Source organism: Selaginella moellendorffii, unplaced genomic scaffold (assembly GCF_000143415.4).
Source record: "Selaginella moellendorffii unplaced genomic scaffold, v1.0 SELMOscaffold_58, whole genome shotgun sequence".
Taxonomy (NCBI): domain Eukaryota; kingdom Viridiplantae; phylum Streptophyta; class Lycopodiopsida; order Selaginellales; family Selaginellaceae; genus Selaginella; species Selaginella moellendorffii.
The window spans coordinates 1031602-1057074 of NW_003314319.1; the positions used below are offsets into that span (position 1 = coordinate 1031602).

Genomic DNA, 25473 nt, shown 5'->3' on the forward strand with positions numbered 1-25473 from the left:
CGAGACGAGATATGCTGGAAATCCTCGATCGGGAGCAAGAAATTCCTCACCTACACGGTCGCATTGCCTCATTGATCGATTAGGATTTTCAGAATTCTGACGAAGCAAGATCCTTCTAGTATATACAAAAGACTTTCATGTAAGCAGCCAAATCCCGAGTCTGTCCTCCGGTATGGCAAGGAGGCTAAATCCCCTGGTATGGCAAGGAGACCGAGCAGCTAAATCCCGAGTGAAACAAATAAGGAGTACTTGTTTCACTTCCTTCAGTCCTAGGCTTTCACTCTTCATCCAAGAGTCGGGAGAGATCACTCATCAGCCTGGACAGGTGTAAAATGAATTTTTCAGGCGAAGTTTCGTAGCTGAATGTCATATCATATAGATCACACGGCGACTTGGCAGCTCTCGACTCGAGCTTCTTAGATTTGTAGTAGGGAGAAGAAGTTCAAGCGTCGCTACGAGACAGCTAAGTTACTATCAAATCACAGCGCTCATTCTATGTAAACAAAGGAACACCAAGTCGATTTGTCAGAAGCTGCTTTCATCCGAGCTTGCTCAGATCGCAGGGCCAGTAGAGGGAACCGTTCATATTGGAGACCCACAGGCATGCGCCGGCTTGCTTCTCGTCCACAATCAGCTCCAGTATCGCTGGGAACATGGCAAAGAGAACGAAAAACGTGACAAACATTGAAAGGAAAGGTAAGTTACCTTGGATTATCTTTTCCATTGGTATGAATCCACCAGTCGCAGCGATCATCTCCTTGGGGACAATGTCAGTCATGGGCGTTTCAGTGAACTGAAACATCAGCAATATTTCGTGTCAAGTTCGCTCTATCCTGCCAAGAGAAAGAAAGCAAAATGGATGAACTACAAACCCCGGGACACAGGACGTTCGCTCGAATTCCTTCGCTCTGTAGTTCCACGAGCGACCTTGTGAACTGTACCAGTCCACCTTTGATCGTCCAAAAGAAGAAAAGAAAGAAACACAACTTAACAAAGGGACCTGGAGAAAAAGAAACGACCATTACCTTTGGATGCAGCGTAGATCGGATACAAAGGGACAGGAAAGAGTCCCGCAGCCGAAGCAAGATTGACAATGGCTCCTCCGGGACTGTCCTGGGACCTCATAGCTTGGATCTGTTCAAACGATCCAGAGATGGTTACATGAAGTACCTTAAGTTGTACTGGAAATCTCTTCGAGGATTGAGACTTACTGCTTGGATCGTGCATTCAATGGCTGCCATGAGGTTCACGCTCAAGACCTTGCGCCATTTCGCATCGCTCACGAAGTCGCCCTGCTCGGAGATCCCCGCACAGTTGACGCACGCGTCCAGCCTCGCGAAGGTTGCGTTGTGCTCCTTGAACGCCTTTGCGACTTGGGCTGGGATAGAACAGGAGAAATTAAACATCATACAAAAAGTCATGCCGACGATCCCTCACCTGGATCGCAGACATCGCACTCGACGAAAATGGCAGAGGGAGGGTTCATCAGCTTCTGGTGCTCCTCTCTCACCAAGCTCAGCGTTCGCAGCCCATTCTCACGTGACAGATCCACAATTGTGATGCTGGCACCGAGTCTCGCAAGGTCCAGCGCCAGCGCCCTCCCTGGAAGAGCCACAAACACGAAGTAAACGCTTCGATCGAGTCAATCTAAAATCTTTCCAGCCGAGAAATTCTTTTCTTTAACAAGAGATGTACCAATGCCGGATCCAGCGCCAGTGATGAGGACGCAGGAGCCATCTCCAACCTTCATCTCCGCTCTTCGCAATAACCTAGAGTCTTGTAATTCAAAAGTGACTCAGATTTCATTCGTAGCATATTCGTATTAAGGGTCATGTTTATCTAATCCAACGGTTAGGACGGACTGTGATCAACGGTGGTCAAGAACATATTTTCATCACCTGGATTATTTTCATCTCTGGTAGTAAGTAGAAATGAGAGCCGTACCATCTCAAAGATTATTCAGTCCTTGATTCACGGGCATCACAGCAGGCTTTTGTTACGTTTGGGTGGCAAAACCTTCCAGTGGATTGCCAAGAACTCCCGCAAAAGCTAGGACAACAAAAAATGCCGGTGAGCACTGAATCACTGATAGTGGAACAGGAAACTAGATGATTCGGGAATAGAAAATAGATCCAACGAAGTAGAAAGTGAAGCCAACGATGGCAAGGTTGGAGAAGGGACCAAAAAGAGAAAGACTGAAGGAGCAAACAATGTCAAGGTGAAGGAAACAGATGGCAAGGCAGTCGAGAGCTCCCGTGAGGCTGCAGGAAAGATGGCGAGTCTGTTTCTAGCGCCTTAGCAGGGTTTTCGATCGGAGGGAGTCAAGCTGGAGTGATCAATGAGAAAAAGAGGAGGTCACCTCCACGCGATAGATGGAGGAATAGTGGCCACGGAAATGACCACTTATAATGCTGCTGGAATGGAAGTCCAAAGAAACAGATGGTCCTTGGCTCTAGCCTCTACGAATCCATTATAAGCTCTCTAGGCTTGTCCTCTTTGCCATCCTCCGTCTTTGAGGAGCCCGCCGCCACCATGCCTTCTTGATGTCCTCTTGCGCTGGGGCAGAGCGTCGCACGGGCGATGCTCGGTCCGATCTCTGTGCGTGGGAGAAGATTCATGACACAAGATCGTTTCAACAAATTATACATGCATTCATTCCCTGGTAAGCAACGCATACATGACCGGAGATTCGGTCTGTCGCCACTCCTCCCACTGCTTGTGAGGCCAGTCAGGATCATCTTCGTTCATCGCGCTGACGATATTCATATGGTGATTCCTGTCCCGAGGCCCTTCATTTTCAGTGATCCAATATGCTTCTTGGATCCTTAGCAGCTGCTTGTACGGTGTGGGCGCGTCTGGGTAATCTAGCCACATAAAAAACACATAAAAAACACACGCAAACAAATCGAAAAAGAGCTGCTCACTTGCCTTGTGGGGATTCACGGCAATATCTCCACTCGGGGTGCATCAAGACGAAATACCGTGCAGCAATTTCACTCTGTCGCATAGTATACTCCACAGCCGACGGCGGGGGTGGCGGACTTGTATCCAGCCTTCGACACACCTCCTCCTTTAGAGGCCTCTCATAGATCTCGCCTGTTGTGGTGCCCTTGCAGCAACTGAAGCTGCAATCAACGCCATCTCGCAAATCCGCATCTGTTGAGATTCTGGTCAGTTAGCAGCAAAAGATTGGATAGGAAAGATTACTCACAGGTAACATGCGATGCAAAGCATACTTCAATTGGAGAGCGCAGCAGCCACAGCCTAGCATGCTGCACTAGGAGTCTCACGTTCTCCTGGTGACTAAGGAACGGGTGCGGTCGACATAACTTGCAAAGGAGAGTTTCCCTCTTGGTATCTCTATCAACTCCATGAAGACAATGGAGGAGATCTATCATTTCCTGGCGTGTCGACACAAAATCCACGAATTCAGAATGATCTGTAGGCGAAACCTGGTCTTACCTGGGAAGTCAAAGGAGGGAACACAAAATCCGCGAATTGAGAATTATCAGCAAGTTGTTGGTAAAATCCTGGTCTCTTAAGGAATTTGAGGTTGTCGGGAACATTTCCGAACTCGGGTGGGACATAAAATGCTTCCGAGTTTGCCAATGCCTGGATGCGATTTTGACCTGGAAGAAGAAAAGAGTTACGTGAGATGAATTTATGTAATGTATCTACCTGTTTGGAGCCAATGTTGAGCTGCATCTAGGGAACCTTTATAAAGTAAATCCACAACTTTGGTGACTTGTTCTGCTTCATCATTATCCAAGCCAAGGTTGAGTTGCACATCGCGTTGCTAGGGAATAATGATTTAATAAACAGGGTAAGAATAAATAAAACTCTTACCAATTTTCCAATGTAGAGCAGCAAAAGAATGGAGTAGAGATCATCAGAAAGCTCAGCATACAAATAATTTCTGTAAAAGATGTCTCTGAAACCACCAATAGCTTTACCAACATCTAACACCTCTCGCACAGGAAGTGTTATGGGATAGCCCAGCGCCTCTTCTATTCTTACTTCTGAGCTCCACAGACCGAATGCATCTTCCATCTCTGCTAAACAAAACCCTAAACAAAATGGCAATCCTCCATTTATAGTTCACTAGGTTTTCCAGGTGTCGGCAGAAGAATATACTGTGCATCTAAAAAAGGATTCCAGGTGCTTTTACCTGGCAATGACGTGGCATCAGGCCTTCTTTTTGTTTTATCTCCAGCGCACTCCCTCTCCCGTCCGTCGCTATCGCCCTGTCCGCCCGCGCCCTAAAATTACTTCCACGTGGCCACAGCCCCAACACTTAGCCAAATTTCAATCAGTGCGCCTTGGTCCACCCATTCACTCCAGATGGTTGCCCCATAATTGACTTAAAAACTTTTTTGTTTCTTTTATGATCAAGTATGGCATCAATTTCCAGAGGTAAACAATCAATTCAACTTCATATTGATTCAAGAAAATTATTTAGGATCCCCATGGCTTGATGAAGAATTCCATGAAAAGGATTATTTTTGTGCAGATGATTTAGATTGGAATTTGTCTAAATTAAATGAAACTATAGCTCCTATTATGTATATATTACAGAAGGATGTGAACAAGTTTTTAAATGGTGAGAGGAGAAAGGGTGATGGAGAGGATTTTTGGCGATTTTCTAATAAAAATCGTGATCTTGGAAATTTGAAACAACCCAAAAACACAAGCTTTTTTATCATTAATCAGGTATATTTTTTTAACAAAATATAATTACTAACTTCTTGATATAAGTATTGGTGTGAATATGGAAAACAAGATGCTTGTGAAACATCCTCTATTATGATTGTTGAATTTACACCAAAGTCAGGACTTGGAAGTAGATTAAGTTGAAATTCTAATAAGTGGGGTTGCCTTTGCAATTTTTTGGTCAAACAGTTTTACAAATGACTTGATTATGTGCAAATTACATATTATCATAGAGAGCATTGTGATAAGAATGGGATTCCTTGTCATGATCAACTTGATCCAACTGAAGGAAAGTCATTATTTCCTCAATGACATTACAGGTAAAAGAAAAGCTTCTTGTAGTCCAGAAGTAACTCCTTTTACTAGGCAGAGGAAGACAAGAAAGAAAACCTCTTTAAACGAAAAACTCAATCTTAGCAAAGAATAAATAAAAAAACAAACTCTTTATATACTTACATTGCATATATTTAAATTAGTCAGAAGATTTCATAAGTTTACCACTCCTAATGGTCATCCATGACACTCATTGGCCACATAAAGCACGTAAAAAGGCGTCCACGCGTGCGCTAATTGAAATTTGGGTAAGTGTTGGGGCTGTGGCCACGTGGAAGTAATTTTAGGGCGCACGCTGGGCGCGGGCCTGATGCCACGTCATCGCCAGGTAAGCGGAGAGAGAGTGAATCAGGATGGTGTTTAACGGGAGGCCTTGTCAGCTGGGGCCACATCTCGGGCAGCCTCACCGTCAAGCGCGTGCATGAAGACCGCGAGGAGAAATCCAAGGTCCTTGCCGAGTTCATCAACAAGACCAATCCCGTGGAGATCAAGTGGCTGCTGATGATCATCAAGCTGGGCGAAAAGACGGTGTTCAAGGAGTCCCAACCCGACGCCGACGAGGTGTACAACAAGAATCTGAAGCTGGTTTGCGAGAAACCGGTGCGATTCAGGCGCCAGGACATCGAGGTTGGCAAGGCGGTGAGACCGCAGCTCGCGTCCCGGGTGAAGAACGCCGAGGGAATGCTTACCGAGTGTAAGTTCGATGGCGATCGGTGCCAGGTCCGGTGTGGAAGGGGTTGACGAACAAGTTTGCCGAGTTTGGGACAATGGCGTCGAGCAGCTTCGCTACATCGTCTTCGACATTCTCTACCTGGACGATTGCAGCGTGATTCGCCAGCCTCTCTGCGAGTGACAGAAGCTGCTCGAGCAAAGGGTGACGACTGTTCTCGAGCTGCTCCAGCCGGATCGGAGGAACTGCAGCGGCCAGCGCGGTTGATCATTCCCCAGTCTGCTGTCCACGTCGAGAAGTTCTTCCTGATGACCGTGGACAGCCGGGACGCCGTCAAGGACTTTGAAGAAACTGATGAAGCTCAAGCCTGACTACGTGAAGGAGAGCGTGCTGATTATTGGTGGCTACCGACTCATTTTGCAAGGTTGGCACGGGGCTCAATGAAGGGTGCTAAGGTTTGGTTGACAAGCACAGGAAAGCATGACAAGAACACCAAGCTTCCGAGTTACTACGTGATGAAGGACAACGCCAAGGATCGGCCGGACGTGTGGATCGAGCAGCTGGACAAATCTGTGCTCCTGAAGGCACATCCACTACGGGCGGCAAAAGAACTGCATGGTGGAGGAAACTCTGGAGCTCTTCGAGACGCACAGTGGCGAGCACGCCTCAAGTACATGGTTCATCTTCATTTTTGTCTCTCTTTCGTTAGTGTCCAGCTGTATTTGCAAAAACCCGACTTAATATTTGCGCAGCCAGAAGTCAAGAAGAGTGAGTATCTCAGCTACAGATGATCATTGTTCACATAATAACCCACACTCTCACTACGTGAGGAATGATGCAGAAAACTCGAGCAATGTAGGCAGTGCGGCCGACACAGCCCCTCACTGTTCTCTTCTTTCCCATGAGACAAGTGGCGGCCATTATGGAGAGTCCAAATCTGCCATGCAACCTTGTTCTTATAGACCTTCCACTAGAGAAAGGAAAAACTAGGAGGTCAAAGAAAAAACAATTGAGAAAAATATGAATGAGGTATGTCGTCGCCAAGGAACTTCTGGGAAGGAGAGTCTGGGAAGGAGAGTCCGCACCAAAGTTATACAGAACTTTGTCATCTCGGTGGGCCTCAAAGTCGCGATGCTGCACTCTCGTCCGCTACCTGTGGATGACGGTTCTGGTCGACGTCGGGGTGTGCTTGCTGGTGATCTCAAACAGCACGCTTTTACTCCGAGGAACAGGGAAGAAGAGATCATCGGGCCCGGAAGGAATTGCAAGGATCACGACCACGATCACGACGGTGGTAAACGGTGGTAAACGTTCTCGCGGAGGATTCTTGATTGTTTTGAGTGATCTGGGTACTCGCATTTTGATTCTGGAGGCCATGGAAGGCGAGGACACGACTTGCCGATCGCTGCTGCTGGAGCTCCAGGTAAGCCTCGGGTCCTCGCGAAATATTGCCTCTGGAGTTTATCACGATCGCGGTGGATCGACCGCGCGTAGAGCATCTGGGAGGAGATGGGGGAGAGCGACGAGGAGAGGGACAGAATGCTGCTTCAGCTGGAGCAAGAATGCCTGGATGTGTACCGGCGGTCGGTGGATCAAGGGAATTGCGTGAGGGCTCGGCTGCACCAGCTGCTGGCGGATTCCGAGTCGGAGCTCGCGTCGCTCCTGTCGCTCCTGGGTGATCGCCCTTGCACGGTATGCTTTGTTTGATCCATCTCACAGTGCTTTTCCAATGCCCGTTGTTCTTCCTTTCCCTTAGAGAAGAGGTCGTGCACTACTCTGCGGGGGCAGCTCTTGTCCGTCTCACCTCAGTTAGAATGCTTGCGTCTGAGGAAAGAGGAGCGGCTGAGCAATTTGAGGACGTCCAATGCCAGATACAAAGGCTCTCTCAGGAGATATCGCCAGGGACATTGCAAGAGGCCGAGAATGGAGCTTTTTGTTGGAAAGATTTGTCGCTGAGAAAGCTGTATGAGTACCATTGCCAGCTTCAAGAGCTTCAGGATGAAAAGGTTGGTTTGTATTGGCACGGTTGGCATTTTTTTTTCTTACAAGCGACATTTCCAGAGTACCCTGCTCCACAAAGTCTCAGAGCTTCTCGAGGTTCTGCAGGAATATTGCGTCCTGTTGGGGACAGACTTCACCGAGGTTGTCAAGGAAGTGCATCCGAGCCTTTGTGATCCAGGCCAGAGCAGAAGTATTAGCGATGAGACGCTAGAGAACTTAGCCAAGACGGTCGGGAGTCAGGTATAAATTTATTCTGTGTGCATTTCTTGGCTGATGTTTCGTTGTGCACAGGGATAGTGGACTTGTCAGAACTACTTGCTAGAATCGAAAGTAGTATCGCCAAGGCGAAGGAAGAATCACTCGACAGACGAGATATAATGGAAAGAATGGAACGGTGGATTAGCGCGTGTGAAGAAGAAAGCTGGCTTGAAGAATACAGTAAGGTATGAGCGTTATGCTATTTCACTTATTCATTTTCGATTGTAGGATGAAAGCCGCTTCAATGCAACCAGAGGAGCACATTTGAATCTAAAACGTGCAGAAAGAGCTCGTGTCATCGTGGCCGAACTCCCACAGTGCGTTTGATTTCTTCGTTTGTTATTTTCTTTTCTCAGTTTTCACAAGCCGTTTGCAGATCTTCTTGAATCATTGCAGTCGAAAACGCGGTCTTGGGAGGACGAAAGAGGCAGCCCCTTCTTATACAACGGGGTATGTTAGTGATTTTCGTAGGCGCCTCTAAAAGTGCTTTGCAGATTTTTCCACTTGCAATACCAGAAGAATATATCTTGCTACGACGAGAGAAAGAAGAAGAAAGGCGCCCACACTAAAGGTAACTCTGCAGTTTAGTCCCTGTTGAGACGTTAACTGGTTAAATGCAGGAGGAGAAGAGAATGTAGGAGCAACTGCAAACTGAGCAGGAGCTGCTCTACGGCACAAAGCCGTCCAAAACGGGACGTGTGGGACTTCGCCTGAGTGGAAACAATGCAAACCGACGACTTTCGATAGTGCCTGAGCTCTTATCCGCACCGAAGGCTTGCAATCAGGGACCCTCAAAAGGTTAGCCGGGTGAAACGCTACTCTCCGATGATGAATTACGCTGCCTTGCCTAAGGATCCCGAAGCTTCTTCAGTTCGATCAAAGATAGCTTTAGAAGTGACAGCTTATAAAGCTGTCACTGTTGGTGGCTAGAGCGATTTTGAAAATTAGGACGCTAAGCGAGGGTTATACTCTACGTAGAGTTTGTTTCTTTGCTAATCGCGTTTCCTTTTTCCAGTGCTCCGTGCTCTGTGTATTGGGAAAGCGTAGGAGCGTGTGCTATATGTTCAGAGCTTCGGTTGGTGTAAAGCATCGAACTAATTGTTTTGTGTTAAGTTTCATTCAAGGTACATACAAGTCTTGGTTTGCTTAAACTTTGAACTTCAAATTCCTCGTGCAGCTTCTGCCGTCGAGAATCGACGCAGACAAGTTTCACGCTGGTTATACTCTCAAATGATTCAAAGGCTCGCAAGCTTGACATGCTATGTACCACAGAGCCGAAACAACACTTTTAAAAGGACTCCATACCTTGGCAGCGGGCAACGAACAAAGCATGGCCAGGGCTAGCTTACTTCCTGTCCTTCTCGTCTCTTTTCTCTGCATTCTCCTGCCTTCTCAGGTAAGCACATCTTTTGAGCTCGCAGCTCTCTTCACTAACAGCTGATCTGCAGGGATGCTTCACCAAATACCGCTACGCGCTCTTCATCCCAGGCCACAACATCTTCCCTGTTGCAGGCTGCAAGAAAGACATTGGGCCACCTTACAAAGACGGCTGCAGCCTCGCAGCGCGTTGCAAAGTACCGGGGAGTGGAGTTCTTCGTCCATCGCGCATCTGACCCTGGATGATCTCCAGTGCACGGTGAGCTTCCAAGGTCCCATCGATCTGGACCGGGGCTCGTTTAGAGCCTCTGGAAGTGTCCCGGACAAGGACATTTGCTCCAGCGCGTCCAAGAGACTCTGGTACTTGACTGCCAACCTGGACACCACGTGACGACGTAAAAACTGTGCCATTTTAGCTGAAGCGGACAGGATTTTTCGATAATGGAGTGTGTGACCGCCTTGGTGAGCGGCTTGGTGACCCCGCTGTGTGTGGACACTGCCAAGAAGGTATGGGACTGCAATGCCAACATTGAAAGGCTGGAGAATATCATGGCGCCCAACATCCAGGACAAGATCGACGCTTTCGGTCGCCGCAAGGAGCAAAATGGACCTGGCTTTATGTTCTCTGAAGCGGCCGAGGAATGCTTGGAGCGTGTCAGGAAATGGAATAGCAAGGCACAAGAACTCCTGGGATCACGCAACAACAGGATCTGGAACCCTGTTAGACGGTATGTTTTGCAGCATTTTTGTGCAAGAAGGCTGAATTTATTTCTGCCGATAGGTACAAGCGGAGTGGCAAGATCATGGACTGCACAAACTCCTACGACGGTCTCCTGGCGCAGATCGAAAGGCACGGGCACGAGCTGAATGTGGACATTGCGAAGCTGGAAAAGGGGGCGACCAGCATCCGGGCCATGCTTAACAAGTTTAATACTCACAAGCACCGGAATCCAGACTTCCGCTACTCTGATGGAGCCGAGGAGTGGCTTGATCTTGTCACAAAATGGAACGACAAGGCGCAAGCACTGCTGGGATCACAGTAAGCTTACACAAGAGCTATAACAGTATAGCTAAAAGATCTATGGATCTTTCACAGGAAGAAGCGTTGTGGCGAGATCTCGGAGCTCATTCACAGCTACGAGGGCGATCTCCTTCCGAAAATTGAAAGGTACGAGCGAGAAGAGTTGGGAGTGATACAGCCGAGAACTAGCTTCGCCGTACGGAATTCCCCGCAAGACAGAGGCCTTGCAAAAAAATATGTACGGCGTGTTGTTCCTGAGGCAATGTTTGGGGGCCATGAGCAACTGCTGGATGAGGTGGTGAATGCCCTCTTGGATCCTGAAGCCCGTAGCAAATGGGTTGGACTCTTTGGAATGGGAGGTTGTGGAAAGACCACCCTCGCAAGCTGCGCGCACAATGACGAGAGGGTGCGGGAGCATTTCCATGACAACATTGTGTGGATCACTGTGAAGAAAGATGCTTCGGAGGACGATCTCAAGGACCAGCTCCTCAAAGCTCTTGAATGGGGTGAAATGAAAGAGAGGGCCGAAGGAGGCCTTGATGACATGCAGCACTTGGCACGCGATGTTGCTGGTGGTAAGCGTGTCTTGCTGGTACTGGATGATGTGTGGGACTGGAGCTGGGCAAAGAAACTGGATTTTATAGCAGGGCCATCCTCTGGCCGGATCCTGGTAACAACCAGAAAGGAAGGCATTTTGCTCAGCCTGGATCCGGATGCAAAGGCATTTCCTGTGCATGAGCTATCAATGGACGAAAGCAAAAAGATGTTTTGGAAGTTTGCCTTCGGTGTGCATGATCCACAACCTGGTGTTGTGGAAGTTGCGGAGGAAATAGCTCGAAAATGTGAGGGACTTCCTCTAGCTCTGGAAGTGATTGGCAGTGCCATGGCTGTGCACAGAAGAGAAGGGCCACTTGTGTGGGAAGAACGATATAAGAAGTTGCACTTGTCCAATGACCCAGATGTTGAGAAGCAGATGTTCAAGCGCTTGAAGTTCAGCTATGACGAGCTGGGAAACTATGAGGGTGAAAAGCTGCAAGAGTGTTTTCTCTATGTGGCTGCATTCCCAGAAGATAGGATGATTAAGTTTTCTGAGTTGAGGAAATGTTGGATGGAGGTTGGGTCAGAACTCTCAGCCACAGCGATTGTCAATGAACTGGAACGGAGATGCCTAGTCCAGATCTGGCGGGATGAAGAAGCTCCTGATGATATAATCAGTAAGTCTGGGATGGATGACGAAGCTCCTGATCTTATAATCGTACACGATATGCTACGCAAACTGTGCATAAGAATCTTAAAAGGGAAGTACGGTCCACAGCAAGAACACGAGAAGGGATGCCTGTTTGGATATGACTGGACAATTGGCATTCGGGATGCAACATTTGCTAAAGTCTCACTCATCTCAAAGGATGTTGGCAGCTTTCTATCCGATAATCATGTGCGAGATGTCTTACTTCTGGATAAATGTGAAGGACTTCCTAATGTGGATGACAGTCTTATCGATCACATACAAGGTGTCAAGGTATTGAGCTTGTGGCGATGCTCTAAGATCCATTTTATTCCAGAGAGCATATCCAAGCTGAGAAACCTTCAAGTGCTTCACATTCGAGAAACAAATGTGAGTCAATTACCAGATGTGCTTTTCAGCCTGACATCACTGAAATATCTAAAATGTGATAGTTGGCCGAAGTGTAACACTGCATTACTCCCCCAGCTCTCCAACTTGGAAGAGCTGGAGCTGAACGTTGATTTAAAAGAGGACCCATCAGTTGTGGATTTGACTGGAATTTCACGTAAACTAAGACTTCTAGAGCTAAGAGTGAGACATGGTACAATGAAGGTGCCAGAAAGCATGGGGAAACTGGAGCACATTGAAACATTGTATTTATTTGCAAATAGCATCGACTTTGCCAGTGTCGTTGGACGATGGCAACTTGTTAACCTAACAACATGTGTAATTGATTCGGCATCCGTCAGTAAAGCTCCCTGGAAGCGAATGTTTAAGAACTCAATCAGGCTTCAACGTTTTCACATCTCTCTAGAAGACAGTGAAAATAATGATGAAAGCGTTGAATGGTTGCAACTACGATATTTACGCATCCGTGATATAAACCTATCTTGGTTGCCCCACCGCCTAGGAGAACTTGAAATTGACTGCAGTGGTATCCTCTTGTTCAACTTGGATGGATCATTCCCACGTCTTGGAAATCTGATTCTTACTCATCTACACATTGCACAGTCAGAATTCAAGGGTGATTTGGCTGCCAGTCTTCCAAATCTGAAAGACTTATGCTTTGAGCTAGCTCCTGATATTGAATGGGAGCACTTGCCTCTCTTTGTGGCACAGCTCCCCAATCACCTCCAGTCTCTGACAGTAAGTGGTTGCATAAAGAGACTTTTGTTGCCAACCGAGAGGTCATCACTCAAGGTTAACTATCTTTCAGTATCGACCAAGAAGATGCAAAATGATTTCTTTGAGCCATCAGATCAAATGACTGATATAGAAATCGTGGAGTTGAGCTGTGATGAGAGTATTGTTCCATCGTCCATTGCATCGCTGCCAGGTTTGAAGTATCTTGACATTTCAGGGCGAAGGGTGATACATAACGATGCACTGTGGTCCCACAATCACAGCCAGGGCGCATTTCCCAGGCTGGAAGAGCTAGACTGCCCGAAAGGCATGAAAATTCCACCTTGGCTTGAGGACCGCCACAATCTGAAGATAAATCGTCGTAAGTTTTAATTTCCAAAGCGTTTTGGTATTCAAACGTCTCAACTCTACGTTCTTTCCTCAAAATCAATATATACAAAAATGCAACTGCGCCACTACCCTTACACCTCTCACGTCCCTGGCAATCTCTACCACCTCGGGTTTGCTCCTCGTCGATTCAAACTGCTACCTCGGTTTTGCTCACAGCAGCACCACCTTTGCCAGCTCTTATCCTCGCCAGGAAACCTCTCACGAGAGCCTGCATTTTCGTCGCAGTTCCCTGGATGTACACGGCCTGGATCCGCTTCTTACACTCGATGCGCAGAGTGAGAGGCAACCCCTGCGGTAATCCAACCCAAACGTAAGTATGAAAAGCTTGGAATAGCAGCTACTTACAGTTGGTCCGATCTTCTACAGCGTCAGCGTTTCCAGGAGCTCCTTAAAAGGGATTCCTTTGTTTGGAACTCGAAAACTCATCACCTCGTACTCTATTCTCATGTGAGCAGAACAAAGAAGAAAACGAGATTGGGAGGAGTCCGCAAACACACCCCAAAGGGTCGCGGACTTGTAGCGCCGGCCCAGCGGGTCACCGAGGGCGTTTACAGCTTGTGCATGCCAATGTATCCCGTAGCACTGGACGATTGTTAAGTTAGTTCTACAAGGACTTGAATGTAAGTGGCTTAGGTGGGATCGGATGGTTCTTGGCTCCACAAGTTTTGATATGCTAACAGGTGCTCCGGCATGACCATAGAGTTCTCGTTCACAATACAGCATCCAGTATGACAGCCACGAACAAGTTCATGAATGTGGCTCCCGACCAAGACCAAGAAGGCGAAGAAGATAATCCCGCCCTCTACAATCATCGGCGAGTAGTGTTTTACCGTTGGTGCAGGCCGGTGCATCCTTCATAAGGCAAGACCAGTTATCAAGAGTTGTAACCTGTAAAAGGAAAGCGAAACTGAAAGTGATAGAAAAGCAAGCCTTTACCTGAAACACTACGATGAAAGCGAGCCATCAGTCTAGCGAGTGACGTTCACAACAGGGAACATGCTGTCTACACTATTCGTCTGCATCCTATCAAACGGTTGCAACGGATCTAGTACCGAGGCAGACACCATCATCTCCTGCAGCAAGCCAAAGATATCATGCCCCAAGAGCTGCTTGAATGCTCCAAGCCCATTTGCTTTCAAGATGACTTGATTCCCCCGAGGCATGTCAAGCCAAGACTTCCAAGACTCAAACAGTCTCGGGTTCTTGTCCGCTGCTTCTCCCATAATTTCCGTTTTGAGCCTCCTGTTTTTGCTTGGGCCTCGCTCTCCAGCACAGCCTCAAGCACCTTGCTCTTCGTTTGTCCACGCACAGCTTGCTCCACACGGTGAGGATCCACCAAAGTCACCTTGTCACCATCCCCGAGTACGTTCATGTGAAGGCTCAGAAATGGGCCGGTGTTGGGCAGCCCACAAAAGGCAGGAGACTCCTTGGCCAGATCAATGAGGCCATAGTCTGAATCTTTGGCCTTCACCTGATTGTGCACCTTCACAGTCCCCTCCGCATCAGCAATGAAATGGTCAACACCCCACGTATTGTCGTCAGCTACTACGGCACATCTTCTTTCAGAAGCCGCCCGCAAGTCTTGCTGCGACAACTCGTGGCTCTTCTTGTGAATCTTGTGGAACGAGGTTATGCAAAGCTTAGAAGCCGCTACTTGTTGCACCTCGTTGGTCAGGAACTTGATCCCATTCCCCTCAACCTTCTGCTTCTTCTGACATATGAACTCGTAATGGTTGTCCTGCTCACGAGCAAGCCGCAACAATGACTTTCCCACAAGTTCCTCCACGAACTCATCGACTGTGCACCAGCTCCTCCTGGCTTTCATGCTCGCCTTGTCAAGAGCTCGCAGCATGATAATCCTGGCTACAAGCTCGCCTCTGTACCCCTTGGACACCCATCCACTCTTGAAAGCCATTGCGAGCGGGAAGTAAAGCTCCCTGTTCCTTTGCCGCCTGTCCAACTCTCGCATAATATCTGCTGCAGCGCCTGCAAGAATTGGTTCCATAGGCCAGCCTGCCCACAGGCACTCCCGAGTCTCGTTCACCTTGATTACTGTCATCAGGTAGCTTGCCACCAGTGTGGAAACCACAGCACAGTGTGGATCAATATGGATGGCGCACCTTGAACCCACCACAGCTAGTGCCGCCTCCTCTTTGAGGCGGCTATCTTGTGAACTGGGGGAGAGAGCATACTTGGACCAGCCTCCTCTTCCACCCAGTAGCTTGTCACGGGCGAGGTTGAAAACATTCGTCAGGGCCCTAGCGCTTGAATATCGCTCCAGGCCACCCCTGAACGTCGACCACCACAGGGGTCTACCGTACCTCAGAGGCCAATATTCAGACAAAACGTCATCTTCGGGAATGTCATGCTGCCTGCAGATAGTGTTCCAATCTACTATGCCATGATCCGCCCAGAAACAGGCCCAGATTGGAGTAGCCAGCCTCAGATTCGTACCCGGCAGACGGTCAGAGGGGTCCATCCATATTTCCCCAGCGAAGTTTCCTATCTTGGCCGTGTCAGCAAAGAGCGCAAGAACCCCGTCACCTTGCCTAAATGCGGAAGTGGCTCTTCGCAGGGGCAAGAACACATTCTTATCAAGCAGCTCCGGTACTAGGATCCTTGCCTCGTCAAAGACGAAGAGTACCTTCAACTTGTTGCTGCCTGGTGAAAACCTTTCCAACTTCTCCACCACTGGTTCCATTCGACGGGCAGCCCGCTCTTCCCAATCTTTCCAGCACTCCCCGCTGGTGTCGCCTTTGGATTGATAAAGGCCCTCACCAACATACACCGGTAGCAGCTGCTCCACTCTCACTTTGACAGCGTCCCAGAACCGGATGCCTTGCTCTGGATAAGGAAAGCTAGCCTTGCCGTCCTCGTCCGTATCCCCACTTCTATACAGGATCTTGACAAATTTTTCCGGTGTTAGCGATGGAGCCACTATGAGGAACTCTTCCAGGACCGCCTCGAAGTAGGCCAGGCAGAATGCCATGCAAGATAGCTGCCCCTCCTTTTCTGAACTAATAACTGAGTTCACTCTCTCTAGAAACCACGCGGCTATCGGAGAACGTCTGGGATATCCTGTCCCCTGCGCAAATGAGCAATACACTACCCAAACATCCTCCCTACACAGCTCACAAATGGTCCTCGATTTTCCCCATCCGCTCGACTGGAAGATCGATACGATGCGGCAAAAAGTTGCCTGCTCCAGTGCCTCACTCAGAAGATCGAGCAAACTGGTAACCATCTCCGGACGGCGGAGGTCCATCTCGAACGCACGCGACGCCACACCCCACATGGCCGCTCGTTCTCAAATGCTTCCTGGAAAAAAAAAACTGTTTTTTCACAATCTCGGAGCCTTATACCCTACTGCGTGAATTAAAGGATTCCATTTGTTGGCAAGCTTATAAAGACATTCCGTGGAACTGATTTGGCAGGGACGACCGCTGCACTGCTAGAAAGTGGCCGCTTACAATGGAATCTCCATGAAGGACTCCAAACGGAAATTCATCAAGAAAAAAGAGAAAAGAAATTCATCAAGAGTCTGGTTGTTCTATCTTAACCTTCGCAAATGCAGTGCATCGTAAACTCTGGACGATCTTTACAGCTGGGAGTAAGACATAAGTGATCCCGAAGTTTGAACAAGCTCTCTTGATCAAAGATCCCTCCTGCCGGGCTCACACGGTCTGGGGCGGGTACGAGAGCACCTTTAGCATCATCCAAGATGTCCCGACGGCAAGAGCACTCCCGCCAAGGGTTCTCTCCATTTTTCTCATGCATATTCCCTACAAGGGTATGGTTGGGTATGAATCATGTGTCGGTTCCTCCATTTTTACGTCCTTTCCATTTTTTCTTGTAGAGCATTTCATTATTACTTGGAAGTGTCCAGAAAAACACACGAAAAAACAGACACTGGAAAACTACAACCAGCCGAATGAAAAGTCCACTCCTTCTTGCCGATACTGTAGCTTACCAGGTTTTCCACCATGCCCTCCTCGCTAAGCAATACCGCCCACAAAGTGTCGCCACCATCGCAGCAAAACCCATTTCTCCGTCCCCTAGTCACCACCGGGCACTTGGTCTCCATCACCCATTCGTTACTCTCGGGCACAAAGCGCCACACTCCCACGGTGTACGGCGGCAGCAGCAACAGCACACAGCCAAAGTACTCCTTGTCCGGGCATATCACGTCCATCACAAAGAGCTGACCACCGCAGTAAACCATCGCTCCCACTCCCACAAAGCTGGGAATGTCAACGGGCCACCTTGGTCGAGCCACAGTCGTTGACTGATCGCACAGGGAGTAAGACACAAGCCAGATCTCGATCACTCCGCCGTGAAAAAGGGGGATGTTGTAGTAGAGCGTGTCGCCGCCAACCATAAAGTCAACGCCGCGAACGCCATGCCTGTAATCGGCGATCGGTTTCCACGTTGACCACTGACCTGCGTCGTAGACCACAACTTTGCCGTCCCCCAGGGCGTTGACGCTGATGATCTGGTAGCCTCCGCGTGGCCGCGTGGCAAGGGCGTGGATTGGATTTGCCGCCGTGGAGTGCCACCTAAACGGGAACACCACATCATCCCACATACCGGTCAACGGGTTGCCTACCACCAGCCTGCCCGGGCAGTCGGTCGTCGCGCACACGAGTCCACCGGCTGCCCCAACAAAGCACGAGGATTCGGGCAGAGAGCAAGATTCGGGCAGCCCTGCCCAGCGCCTGTCCCGCGTGTCATACGCGATGAGCTGGACGGAACCCCTGGCCCTGAGCACCAGCAACGTGGCAGGGACACGGGGGCAGTAGGCGGACAGCGTGGCAGTCCACGCCCTGGACACCGCCTGGCCTGTCATGAGCGACGAGAGGGGGAGCCTCTCGAGCACTGATTCCTGGATTTCTCCCGGCAGCCCTAGCCATGAATCGAGCTTGCGGTGATCTTGGTGCTGGATCGTTACCCGGGGTGGTCGCGGGTGAGACTTGCAATGGCCCGAGCAGCCCGGCGGCGGTGGAAGATCTGGCGGCGGCAGGGGCTTTGGGCGCCAGCAGAGGGCCGGCGGCGATGGATCGTTGATGGGCGGCGGCTCCGATCGTTGTGGCTCTTGTCGCGCCGGGCGCCTCCAGATGAGTCGAAGGGGCTCGCGGGCCATGACCCTAAAAACCCTAGCTCAACACGGAGTACCAAAAGTTTAAATAGGAAAATGGAGGGAAAACGGCATTCCCGCCTCGTTATGGATTTTCCAGAATAACCTTCTCTTTTCTTTTTACCCATGTTTTCTTAGAGGTAAACCAACCAGGACTTTTATCCAAAATCTTTTGCTCAGGACCCAAACATACGTTTCGGGTTCGAGTCTTGTCGATAATACTTGTAAATGGAGCTCATGTAAGCTCGAGATGATCCTGGAGAGGTAGCAAAGAGACGACTGTGATCACAGGAACGTTGATGTTAGAGAACCGAAGACTTGTTGACAATCACCTGGACGACGCAATTGGACATAGAATCAAACACATGTTGTTTTGCGAACGTATGAATCGTGTCACATTATTCATGGGATAAAGAGTGTTTCGTCCTAGCTCTACGCACAAACAAGAGATTGATTTGGACCGAGCGCCAAAGATTCTCTCTTATTCTTTTTTTATTATCCGAGAGCGCTCGAGCTACCTAGTCAGATTTTTCTCTTTCTTGGAAGCGTAGCGTGTCTTCCTTTAGTTCCTCCTGGATAAGCAAAGATAAGCGATGCCTTTAGCGCACTTAAAAGAAAGATGCCCCTGGTAGTTAACTGCAGTTATGTTAAGCATTGGTTATTAGGGTCTCCTTCCCCTCACGCTCGATCGATCCTTCTCTCTTCGCGATCTGCGATCTGGGAGGAATTCTGGAGCTCTGGGATGGGCGAGGCGGCGGCGGGCGGCGGCGGCGGCTTCTCGGTGGAGCTCACGGGCCCCAGAATCTACAGCTGCTCCAATTGCCGGAGCCACATCGCCGATCACGACGACATCATCTCCAAGGCATTCCAGGTGAGGCCGATCGATCGATCCATCTCATGCCCGAGATCCTATTCTCCTCTTTCCTTATCCGGATCTCTCGTCCTCCTCCCAACTCCAAATATTTCGCTCCAATCTCGCCGATCCTCCCCATTTCCTCGCTGCCATTGCCTCGATTTGTGTTGATCGAGCCTCTCCACTCCACTCATCCTTGCGAATTTCCAGGGAAGAAACGGTAGAGCTTATCTCTTCTCCCACGTCGTCAACACAAGCGTCGGCCAGAAAGAGGACAGGCATCTCATGACTGGGCTTCACACAGTGGCCGATATTTTCTGCCAACAGTGCCAGGAAATCCTTGGCTGGAAGTACGAGCGCGCCTACGAGGAATCCCAGAAATACAAGGAGGGCAAATTCATCCTCGAGAAGGCCAAGGTCATGAAGGAAGATTGGTGAGAGATCAACGCAATCGCAGCGTTCGATCCACTCCAGCCCACTCCATTTGTGTATACGCCCACTGCTGCCGCGTGGATTTCCACTCTTCTGTACAAACACACACACACATGATTGAATTTGCTCGGGCACTCGATGCCCACTGTGATTGCTCCTCCCGAGAGCTCGCCGCCGCGATCAGATCGAGCAAAAACTCGCGCGACCTCGAGCGCGCCCACTCGAAGATCCTCGCGAGCGCCCACAAGCACGATCGCTACCTCGCCAATCTCCTCATCCAGATGTATGGGCGCTGCGGTGACCTAATCTCGGCGCGGGCGGTGTTCGATTCCATCCACGCACCGAATGTTTTCTCGTGGACGCTCCTCCTGGCCGCCTACGCGGATGCCGGGCATCTTTTGGACGCCGCCGCCGTGTTTGATGCCATGCCCGAGCGCTGCGCCGTGACGTGGAACACGATGCTAGCGGCATATTCCAGATGCCAGGGTACTCGCGAGGCGGCGGCATTGCTCGCGAATATGCCCGAGCCGGATGTTGTCTCTTGGACTACTTTGCTCACAGCATATGCCAGTGTTGGGCATTTTGAGCAGGTGAAAAGAGTGTTTGATAGAATGCCGTGTTGGAACTCGCAGTCGTGGAATGTTATGATTGGAGCATGCGCTAAAAGCGGGAATCGTGACGCTGCTGAAAGAATATTTTGCGAGATGCCTTTTCCGGATATCGTCTCGTGGAACCACCTTCTATTTGCGACTGCTCAGAATGGGCATTTTGACAATACAAAGAACGTGTTTAAAACTATGCCATTGCATGACATTGCTTCTTGGACGACAGTTGCAGGCATGTATTTTCAGCACGCCAACTTTGTAGAATCTAAAGAAGTCTTAGACGAGATGCCAGAATGGAACATTGTTGTGTGGAACTCTTTCTTTTCAGCAAATGCCAAAAGCGGGCATTGTGAAAGTATAAAGAGGCTATTTGATTCATTGCCAGAGCGTGACATCTTCTCTTGGAATTCGATGCTTGCAGCGTACGCGCAGACCTCACAGCCCCGGAATGCTCGCGAGATCTTCGAATCCATGCCCGAGCATGACACGATCTCCTGGAACACGATGATCGCCGCCTACAGCCACGATCACTCCCACCTCGAGGATGCCCGCAGCCTCTTCGATCAAATGCCGGCGTGGGACATCGTCTCCTGGAACTCGATGATCGCAGCCTACGCTCGCAATGGGCGAGGCGACGAAGCCCTCAGCTTCTTCGCGGGAATCGATCACCCGGGAGCTCGCAGCGAGGCCACATTCGTGAGCGCGCTGGACGCCTGCGCTGATCTTACAGCGCTAGGCAGCGGCGCCGCCATCCATGCCCAGATCGCTAGCGGCGCTGGATCCAATTCCACGCCTCTGACCAACGCGCTCATCCACATGTATGGCAAATGCGGCAGCCTCGATCGCGCAATCGCGGTCTTCCAGAAGATGTGGCTCCACAACGAGATCTCGTGGAGCTCCATGATCTCGGCGCTGGATCAAAACGGGGAATCCGCGAGGGCGGTGGCGATGCTGCCGATCATCAGCCTCGAGGGCGCGCTGGCCAACGAGATCACCTTCACGGCCATCCTCACGGCGTGCTCGCATCTCGGGATGATCGAGCCGGCCTTCCAGTGCTTCGTGTCGCTAGGGCAAGACTATGGCGTGGAGCACAGAATGGAGCACTACTCTTGCATCGTGGACCTCCTTGGACGGTCGGGATGGCTACCCGAGGCCGAGGAGCTCATCCTAGCCATGCCGTACGAGCCGGATCCCATGACCGTGGCCAGCCTGCTCGGCGCCTGCAAGCTCCAGGGAGACGCTCAATGTGGCGGGAGGGCTGTACGGCGGCACCACAAACACATGGCAACCTCTGGACCGTTGGTGCTGGCTAGTGAGCTGGCAATTGACGTGTCTCCACGTAATTGTACACGGTGTACAGCTTAGGGAATTAGGGTTCTTAAAGTCAAAAGTCTCCTTGCGCGGGAGCTCTCTAGGGCGCCGAGGGAGGGTCATCGCCATCGATCGATCGGCAGAGCGGCATTCTTGGCGGCAACGCGCTGATCTTTCAGGTACAATTGATTCTTTCAGGCTCCTTTTTGTGTACAAACAGTTTGTGCTGGAGAAGGAAGTGAAAATAGAGGGCCAGCATTGAGAGAAAGAGAGAGGAGCGGCCAGTGATATCCGCGAGGAAATCTGGATGAGAAACTTAGATCAAGGTAGAGGATTTACGAAATATCGTGTTTTTTTTCCTGAAACCTTTGAATGGTTTTTTAGGAGGCAACTTCTATGCCGAGAAGACAGTGCGGGTGTTCTTGCAAAGGTACCCAAACTCTTCCTTATGATTGATTCCTTTGTACGCAGCAAATTTACCGGTTTTGGGATTGTTTCCTGGCATGTTTCCTGTCGTGCTTGCCTCTTCAACTCATAGTTCTTCTTGCTTGAAACACTATCGTTGCGTTTAAGATGTGAAGTACAAAATTAGCAGAGTTTCTGATCGATGGACTGTGTGATCAAACTCAAGTGACTTGCGTGTCGTTTATATGCTTCTCTCTGTTGTGTCTTAGTCGTACAGTGGTATGTCATATAGTATATCGATCTTTTTTAACAATTTTTTTTTTCCAACTTTGCATCACTTCGTTAGATGGTCTTCAGGCGATGGCTGTTGGAGTTGTTCCGGGCCAGAACTGTTGCAAATGCTGTTGCTGCTGCTGCTGCTGCTGATGGTTTTCTTCCTCGTCATCGACGTCCAAGCTCCTGGTGCTTGATCCCTTGAGGACAATCGGTGCGTGATTGTTATTGCTGTTATTTCCCTGGCTCCCTCCTGTCGATACAGAAACAAGGGGCGGTGGGGAGGAGGTGCCACAAAAGTCCTCCTTGCAGGTTCCTCGGTAGTGGTGAGGAATGTAAGTTCCTGTAGAGCTCTGGATTTCTCCTCCAAGAGCGGAAGTGGCCGACATGGGAACAGGGAACACGACTTGCTCGTAAACCGCAGAGGGATTTTGCTGCTGCTGCTGCTGCTGCTGTTGCAACGATGCCACGCACTTCGAGAGCTGCATCTGTACGTTCATGAGCTCGCCTTGTAAGCTGGCCACCTGAGCGACAACAACAAGAACAATCGGAAAGAAGCCGAAGAAGAACAAAACTATAAAGAGGAAGGGGAGTATGGGAAAAAGAAAGACCGTCACACAAAGAGAGCTTCGATTGGGACCTCTTGCTGGACAGAATAGACAAGGTTATTTCACAGTCAGTACAGGTGCAAGTATATCTGCAAGGAAGATATTCGTAACGGAATTGGGAGAGAGAGCAGCAAGAAAATAGAAAGGACAGAATGATTGGTCAAAGATCTCAGCACTCGATCGCCGCTCTCGGGATCAACTCGAGATGAATTTGTTTCGAGATAAGGCAAGGCAAAAAGAAGTTTTGGCTCTACTGGCGGGTCAAGCAGACTTGGACTTCGTGATGGACAAGTATTGTTCGTGCATTGGGAATTGAAGTGAAGATCGCAGATGAAAGAGGAAGCCAAGGAAAAAGTTTGTATGATGGAGAAGGTGATGCAAAGATGGGAAGTGATCGAGGTTCTTACCTGGTGCTGGAGAGCAACAATTGTGGCGACACAGCCATAGACAGGATCAGAAAGACGGGCCTGTGCTTCATAGGAGATCGTCAACACCGCATCGCTCCGCTTGGCTACGGGGATATGATGCAGCAGCTTGGTCACGTTGCTGGCTCCAAAGATTTTGTGCACCGCTGCGAAGCGTGCAGCGCCCTGCTCCGAGTTGAAGTGTGGTGCAAAGATGCAATTGTTGACGCACTTCCTTCGCAGGAACTTGCAAGCACCGCAGGGGGCCCCGTTGCTCATCCTCGAGAGGCCAGACAAAATTCTCAAACTTCGAGGAGAGAGATCAAAGGAAAGTTCGACTGAAGCAAGAAGAATTGGTGGAAGCCAGCTCTGAGCTATCGAGAAAGAGGAAGAAGCAAGAAGATGTCTAGTGCGATGACGGGCGATCCTGCTGCTCGTTGAGAATTGTCCGCTGAAGGCCCATTCCCCGTGCGGCAAATACGTGCAGGTAAGCTTTGCTGTACCTCCTAAACTGTGCTAACCATCCACACATGTTTATCTCTCTCGGACCCGTCCTCCTTTTTCACGTAGATGGAATTACGAACGAGGAAAGGAGCTGGAGCAAAAAAAAAAGAAATCGCTTGCCGCTTTTTACGTTTGACTGCTACGAGTGCATCGATCGATGCGCATGGTGAGTCATTTGCTGATCTTGCGAAGGTGGACTGACTCACTGATGATCTCTAGCTTTTGAGGGAGCGGTGGACACACCGACACTAGGCGGACGTGCTTGAGCTCTTCTCTTTGGGGGAAGTAATGAGAAGAGTCTCCTGCTTAAATGAGGGGATTTATCAAAGGGCTGTTGCTTCTGGTACCGATGCTGGCTCGTGTAAGTTACTGTTATTCCCTGTGCTTTGGTCTCTGATGAGAGGGAGTTTTTCTAGCAGTTAAAAACCATGAGGAGCAAGCGACTGGAAATCAGGACTGGAGACTGGATGGTTTAAGCGGAAAAATAAAAAAGAGGAGGAGGATGAAAAAAAAAGGTGAAGGAACCACAACAACAACAACAACAGGAAAGGCTTAAGGTACTTTTTGTTTCCGCTTTGCTTTATGTGACGTGGGGGGAGGCATGCGTAGCTTGCACGCTATTCAGATGATGGCTGCCGGGAACGAATATCCTCGACTCGCTCGAGCTGCGAGAAGAGGCGAGTTTTCGTTTTTCCAAGCTTTAGCTGGTGGTTTTTTGGTTTTCATGGTTTTTGTTTCTACGCATAATGCGCGGATTTCTGAAAAAACGGCCCTCGCCCTCGCTTTGGAATGAGGCCTTTGAATCTTCTCTGCGTCGCACGCAGCGCGCACACAGATGGCAAAAGAGGGAAAGATTTTTATATAAAGTCGACAAGCTCGCTTGCAAGCGAGATAAAAAAAAAAGGAGAAGGAGAAGGCAGAAAAACAAAGAAAAAGAGTGAGTGAGTGAAGCACGCACTCTTGCTTATCTCACTCTGTTGTGGCCCGTTATATGGCAAAGGTGTCAGGGAAAACTTATCCAAGGATTAAAAACCATGGAAGAAGAAACAAAGCGAGAGAGAGAGAGAGGAATTTTTTTTAAAGAAAAAGCAAAGGAGGTGGGCGGGGTGGGAATCGAACGCCCGACGTGGTGCGTGGATTCATGTGGAAGTGGTGAAGCTTGCCGGTGCTCAGGAAACGTGGCGGGTGTTGCGGGCAAAGAAAGCGTCAAACAAAACAAAGGGGCAGTGCATTATAACTTGTGCTCTGTCGGAATAATCGACCATCTCTCATTCATGGCTGCTCATCTCATCTCGAGCCGTTATACTGGTGGAAGGAAAAAAAGAAATTTTTTTGCTCCTCCCACGAACTTTTTTCCAGGAAATTTTTTGGTGGGAATCATTCGATGCTTGGCTCATACACGAGCCTCCGATTTGCCGAATTCGTTTTTGTTGGCTACCTGTTGGGATTGAATCATTGAGATTCCAATGTGTCGCTGGGGAGCAAGCAAGGAAGCCAAGAACCCTAAAATGGTTAGGAGTGGTGCTTTGAAAGGTTGGTAGGGGTCCTGGATGGAAGAGGAACAGCACTCTTTGAATTTGCACAACAAAGAAAATGGAGGTGTTATCAGCGTTGTTTTCTCGCTGATCTCGACACCACGCAATTATTGACAACAGCAAAATGCGTCTTGCATTGCGTTGTGACCAACCTCTCTTTCTAAATCACAACAAGAACAACGCTATAAATTCTCCTCCTTTTTGGCCCACAAATCAAAATAGCGCGAAATAAAAAGGAAAAATCGCTGTAGGATCGGACAAGCAAGCAAAGCAGGGGTGGC

At 49.4% G+C, this 25473-nt stretch overlaps 8 protein-coding genes, 1 long non-coding RNA gene and 1 pseudogene across 11 annotated transcripts; 6 read left to right on the top strand and 4 right to left on the bottom strand.

The window, feature by feature from the left end:
• Nucleotides 1-350: 350 nt before the first annotated feature.
• On the bottom strand, nucleotides 351-1784 carry LOC9651176 (15-hydroxyprostaglandin dehydrogenase [NAD(+)]). Its single transcript, XM_024688612.1, has 7 exons — nucleotides 1696-1784; nucleotides 1438-1602; nucleotides 1212-1378; nucleotides 1026-1134; nucleotides 873-949; nucleotides 706-793; nucleotides 351-645 (listed from the first exon to the last, which is right to left on the bottom strand). The coding sequence occupies exons 1-7, from the start codon at nucleotides 1748-1750 to the stop codon at nucleotides 539-541; spliced, it is 768 nt and encodes a 255-aa protein (XP_024544380.1). The 5' UTR covers nucleotides 1751-1784; the 3' UTR covers nucleotides 351-538.
• A 5287-nt stretch (nucleotides 1785-7071) lies between these two features.
• LOC9655069 lies at nucleotides 7072-9019 on the top strand (annotated as a pseudogene).
• Nucleotides 9020-9776: 757 nt separating this feature from the next.
• LOC112351204 (probable disease resistance protein At1g61180) lies at nucleotides 9777-13767 on the top strand. The gene is made up of 3 exons (XM_024688629.1): nucleotides 9777-10077; nucleotides 10131-10388; nucleotides 10446-13767. The coding sequence occupies exons 1-3, from the start codon at nucleotides 9791-9793 to the stop codon at nucleotides 13108-13110; spliced, it is 3210 nt and encodes a 1069-aa protein (XP_024544397.1). The 5' UTR covers nucleotides 9777-9790; the 3' UTR covers nucleotides 13111-13767.
• Nucleotides 13768-14001: 234 nt separating this feature from the next.
• LOC112351205 lies at nucleotides 14002-16454 on the bottom strand. Its single transcript, XM_024688630.1, has 2 exons — nucleotides 14065-16454; nucleotides 14002-14016 (listed from the first exon to the last, which is right to left on the bottom strand). Exon 1 carries the CDS (start codon nucleotides 16421-16423, stop codon nucleotides 14264-14266), a length of 2160 nt encoding a protein of 719 aa, XP_024544398.1. The 5' UTR covers nucleotides 16424-16454; the 3' UTR covers nucleotides 14002-14016; nucleotides 14065-14263.
• Nucleotides 16455-16996: 542 nt separating this feature from the next.
• LOC9655070 lies at nucleotides 16997-18268 on the bottom strand. The gene has a single exon (XM_024688542.1). It carries the CDS (start codon nucleotides 18266-18268, stop codon nucleotides 16997-16999), a length of 1272 nt encoding a protein of 423 aa, XP_024544310.1.
• Nucleotides 18269-18755: 487 nt separating this feature from the next.
• LOC9651178 (protein yippee-like At4g27745) lies at nucleotides 18756-19705 on the top strand. The gene is made up of 2 exons (XM_002983464.2): nucleotides 18756-19133; nucleotides 19326-19705. Exons 1-2 carry the CDS (start codon nucleotides 18882-18884, stop codon nucleotides 19551-19553), a joined length of 480 nt encoding a protein of 159 aa, XP_002983510.2. The 5' UTR covers nucleotides 18756-18881; the 3' UTR covers nucleotides 19554-19705.
• LOC112351183 (pentatricopeptide repeat-containing protein At4g02750-like) lies at nucleotides 19661-20951 on the top strand. The gene is made up of 2 exons (XM_024688543.1): nucleotides 19661-20848; nucleotides 20889-20951. Exons 1-2 carry the CDS (start codon nucleotides 19661-19663, stop codon nucleotides 20949-20951), a joined length of 1251 nt encoding a protein of 416 aa, XP_024544311.1.
• Nucleotides 20952-20982: 31 nt separating this feature from the next.
• Nucleotides 20983-21894, top strand: LOC9655071 (pentatricopeptide repeat-containing protein At4g14050, mitochondrial). 2 transcript variants are annotated; one of them, XM_002983465.2, is made up of 3 exons: nucleotides 20983-21642; nucleotides 21699-21789; nucleotides 21848-21894. In XM_002983465.2, exon 1 carries the CDS (start codon nucleotides 21020-21022, stop codon nucleotides 21515-21517), a length of 498 nt encoding a protein of 165 aa, XP_002983511.2. In that variant the 5' UTR covers nucleotides 20983-21019; the 3' UTR covers nucleotides 21518-21642; nucleotides 21699-21789; nucleotides 21848-21894. The 2 variants fall into 2 exon arrangements, with proteins under 2 accessions (XP_002983511.2, XP_024544335.1); XM_024688567.1 differs by having other exon boundaries at nucleotides 20983-21789.
• Nucleotides 21895-22083: 189 nt separating this feature from the next.
• LOC9655072 (LOB domain-containing protein 20) lies at nucleotides 22084-23700 on the bottom strand. The gene is made up of 2 exons (XM_002983556.2): nucleotides 23157-23700; nucleotides 22084-22665 (listed from the first exon to the last, which is right to left on the bottom strand). Exons 1-2 carry the CDS (start codon nucleotides 23430-23432, stop codon nucleotides 22222-22224), a joined length of 720 nt encoding a protein of 239 aa, XP_002983602.2. The 5' UTR covers nucleotides 23433-23700; the 3' UTR covers nucleotides 22084-22221.
• A 10-nt stretch (nucleotides 23701-23710) lies between these two features.
• LOC112351188 lies at nucleotides 23711-24692 on the top strand. 2 transcript variants are annotated; one of them, XR_002994034.1, is made up of 2 exons: nucleotides 23711-24018; nucleotides 24074-24692. It is a non-coding gene; the product is annotated as an uncharacterized LOC112351188 (long non-coding RNA). The 2 variants fall into 2 exon arrangements; XR_002994035.1 differs by having other exon boundaries at nucleotides 24077-24692.
• The last annotated feature ends 781 nt before the right edge of the window (nucleotides 24693-25473 follow it).

Bases quoted from the DNA above. Each gene is read 5' to 3' on its own strand.
- LOC9651176 (XM_024688612.1), bottom strand. From the start codon at position 1,750: ATGAAGGTTGGAGATGGCTCCTGCGTCCTCATCACTGGCGCTGGATCC. The intron at 1,379-1,437 runs GTGAGGGATCGT...GTTCTATCCCAG, and splicing joins GTGCGATGTCTGCGATCCAG to CCCAAGTCGCAAAGGCGTTC. The intron at 950-1,025 runs GTAATGGTCGTT...GGACGATCAAAG, and splicing joins GATCTACGCTGCATCCAAAG to GTGGACTGGTACAGTTCACA.
- LOC112351204 (XM_024688629.1), top strand. From the start codon at position 9,791: ATGGAGTGTGTGACCGCCTTGGTGAGCGGCTTGGTGACCCCGCTGTGT. The intron at 10,078-10,130 runs GTATGTTTTGCA...TTCTGCCGATAG, and splicing joins ATCTGGAACCCTGTTAGACG to GTACAAGCGGAGTGGCAAGA. The intron at 10,389-10,445 runs GTAAGCTTACAC...GATCTTTCACAG, and splicing joins CAAGCACTGCTGGGATCACA to GAAGAAGCGTTGTGGCGAGA.
- LOC112351205 (XM_024688630.1), bottom strand. From the start codon at position 16,423: ATGTGGGGTGTGGCGTCGCGTGCGTTCGAGATGGACCTCCGCCGTCCG.
- LOC9655070 (XM_024688542.1), bottom strand. From the start codon at position 18,268: ATGGCCCGCGAGCCCCTTCGACTCATCTGGAGGCGCCCGGCGCGACAA.
- LOC9651178 (XM_002983464.2), top strand. From the start codon at position 18,882: ATGCCCCTGGTAGTTAACTGCAGTTATGTTAAGCATTGGTTATTAGGG. The intron at 19,134-19,325 runs GTGAGGCCGATC...GCGAATTTCCAG, and splicing joins TCATCTCCAAGGCATTCCAG to GGAAGAAACGGTAGAGCTTA.
- LOC112351183 (XM_024688543.1), top strand. From the start codon at position 19,661: ATGATTGAATTTGCTCGGGCACTCGATGCCCACTGTGATTGCTCCTCC. The intron at 20,849-20,888 runs GTGAGCGCGCTG...TTACAGCGCTAG, and splicing joins CTCGCAGCGAGGCCACATTC to GCAGCGGCGCCGCCATCCAT.
- LOC9655071 (XM_024688567.1), top strand. From the start codon at position 21,020: ATGTGGCTCCACAACGAGATCTCGTGGAGCTCCATGATCTCGGCGCTG.
- LOC9655072 (XM_002983556.2), bottom strand. From the start codon at position 23,432: ATGAGCAACGGGGCCCCCTGCGGTGCTTGCAAGTTCCTGCGAAGGAAG. The intron at 22,666-23,156 runs GTAAGAACCTCG...GTTGTCGCTCAG, and splicing joins TTGTTGCTCTCCAGCACCAG to GTGGCCAGCTTACAAGGCGA.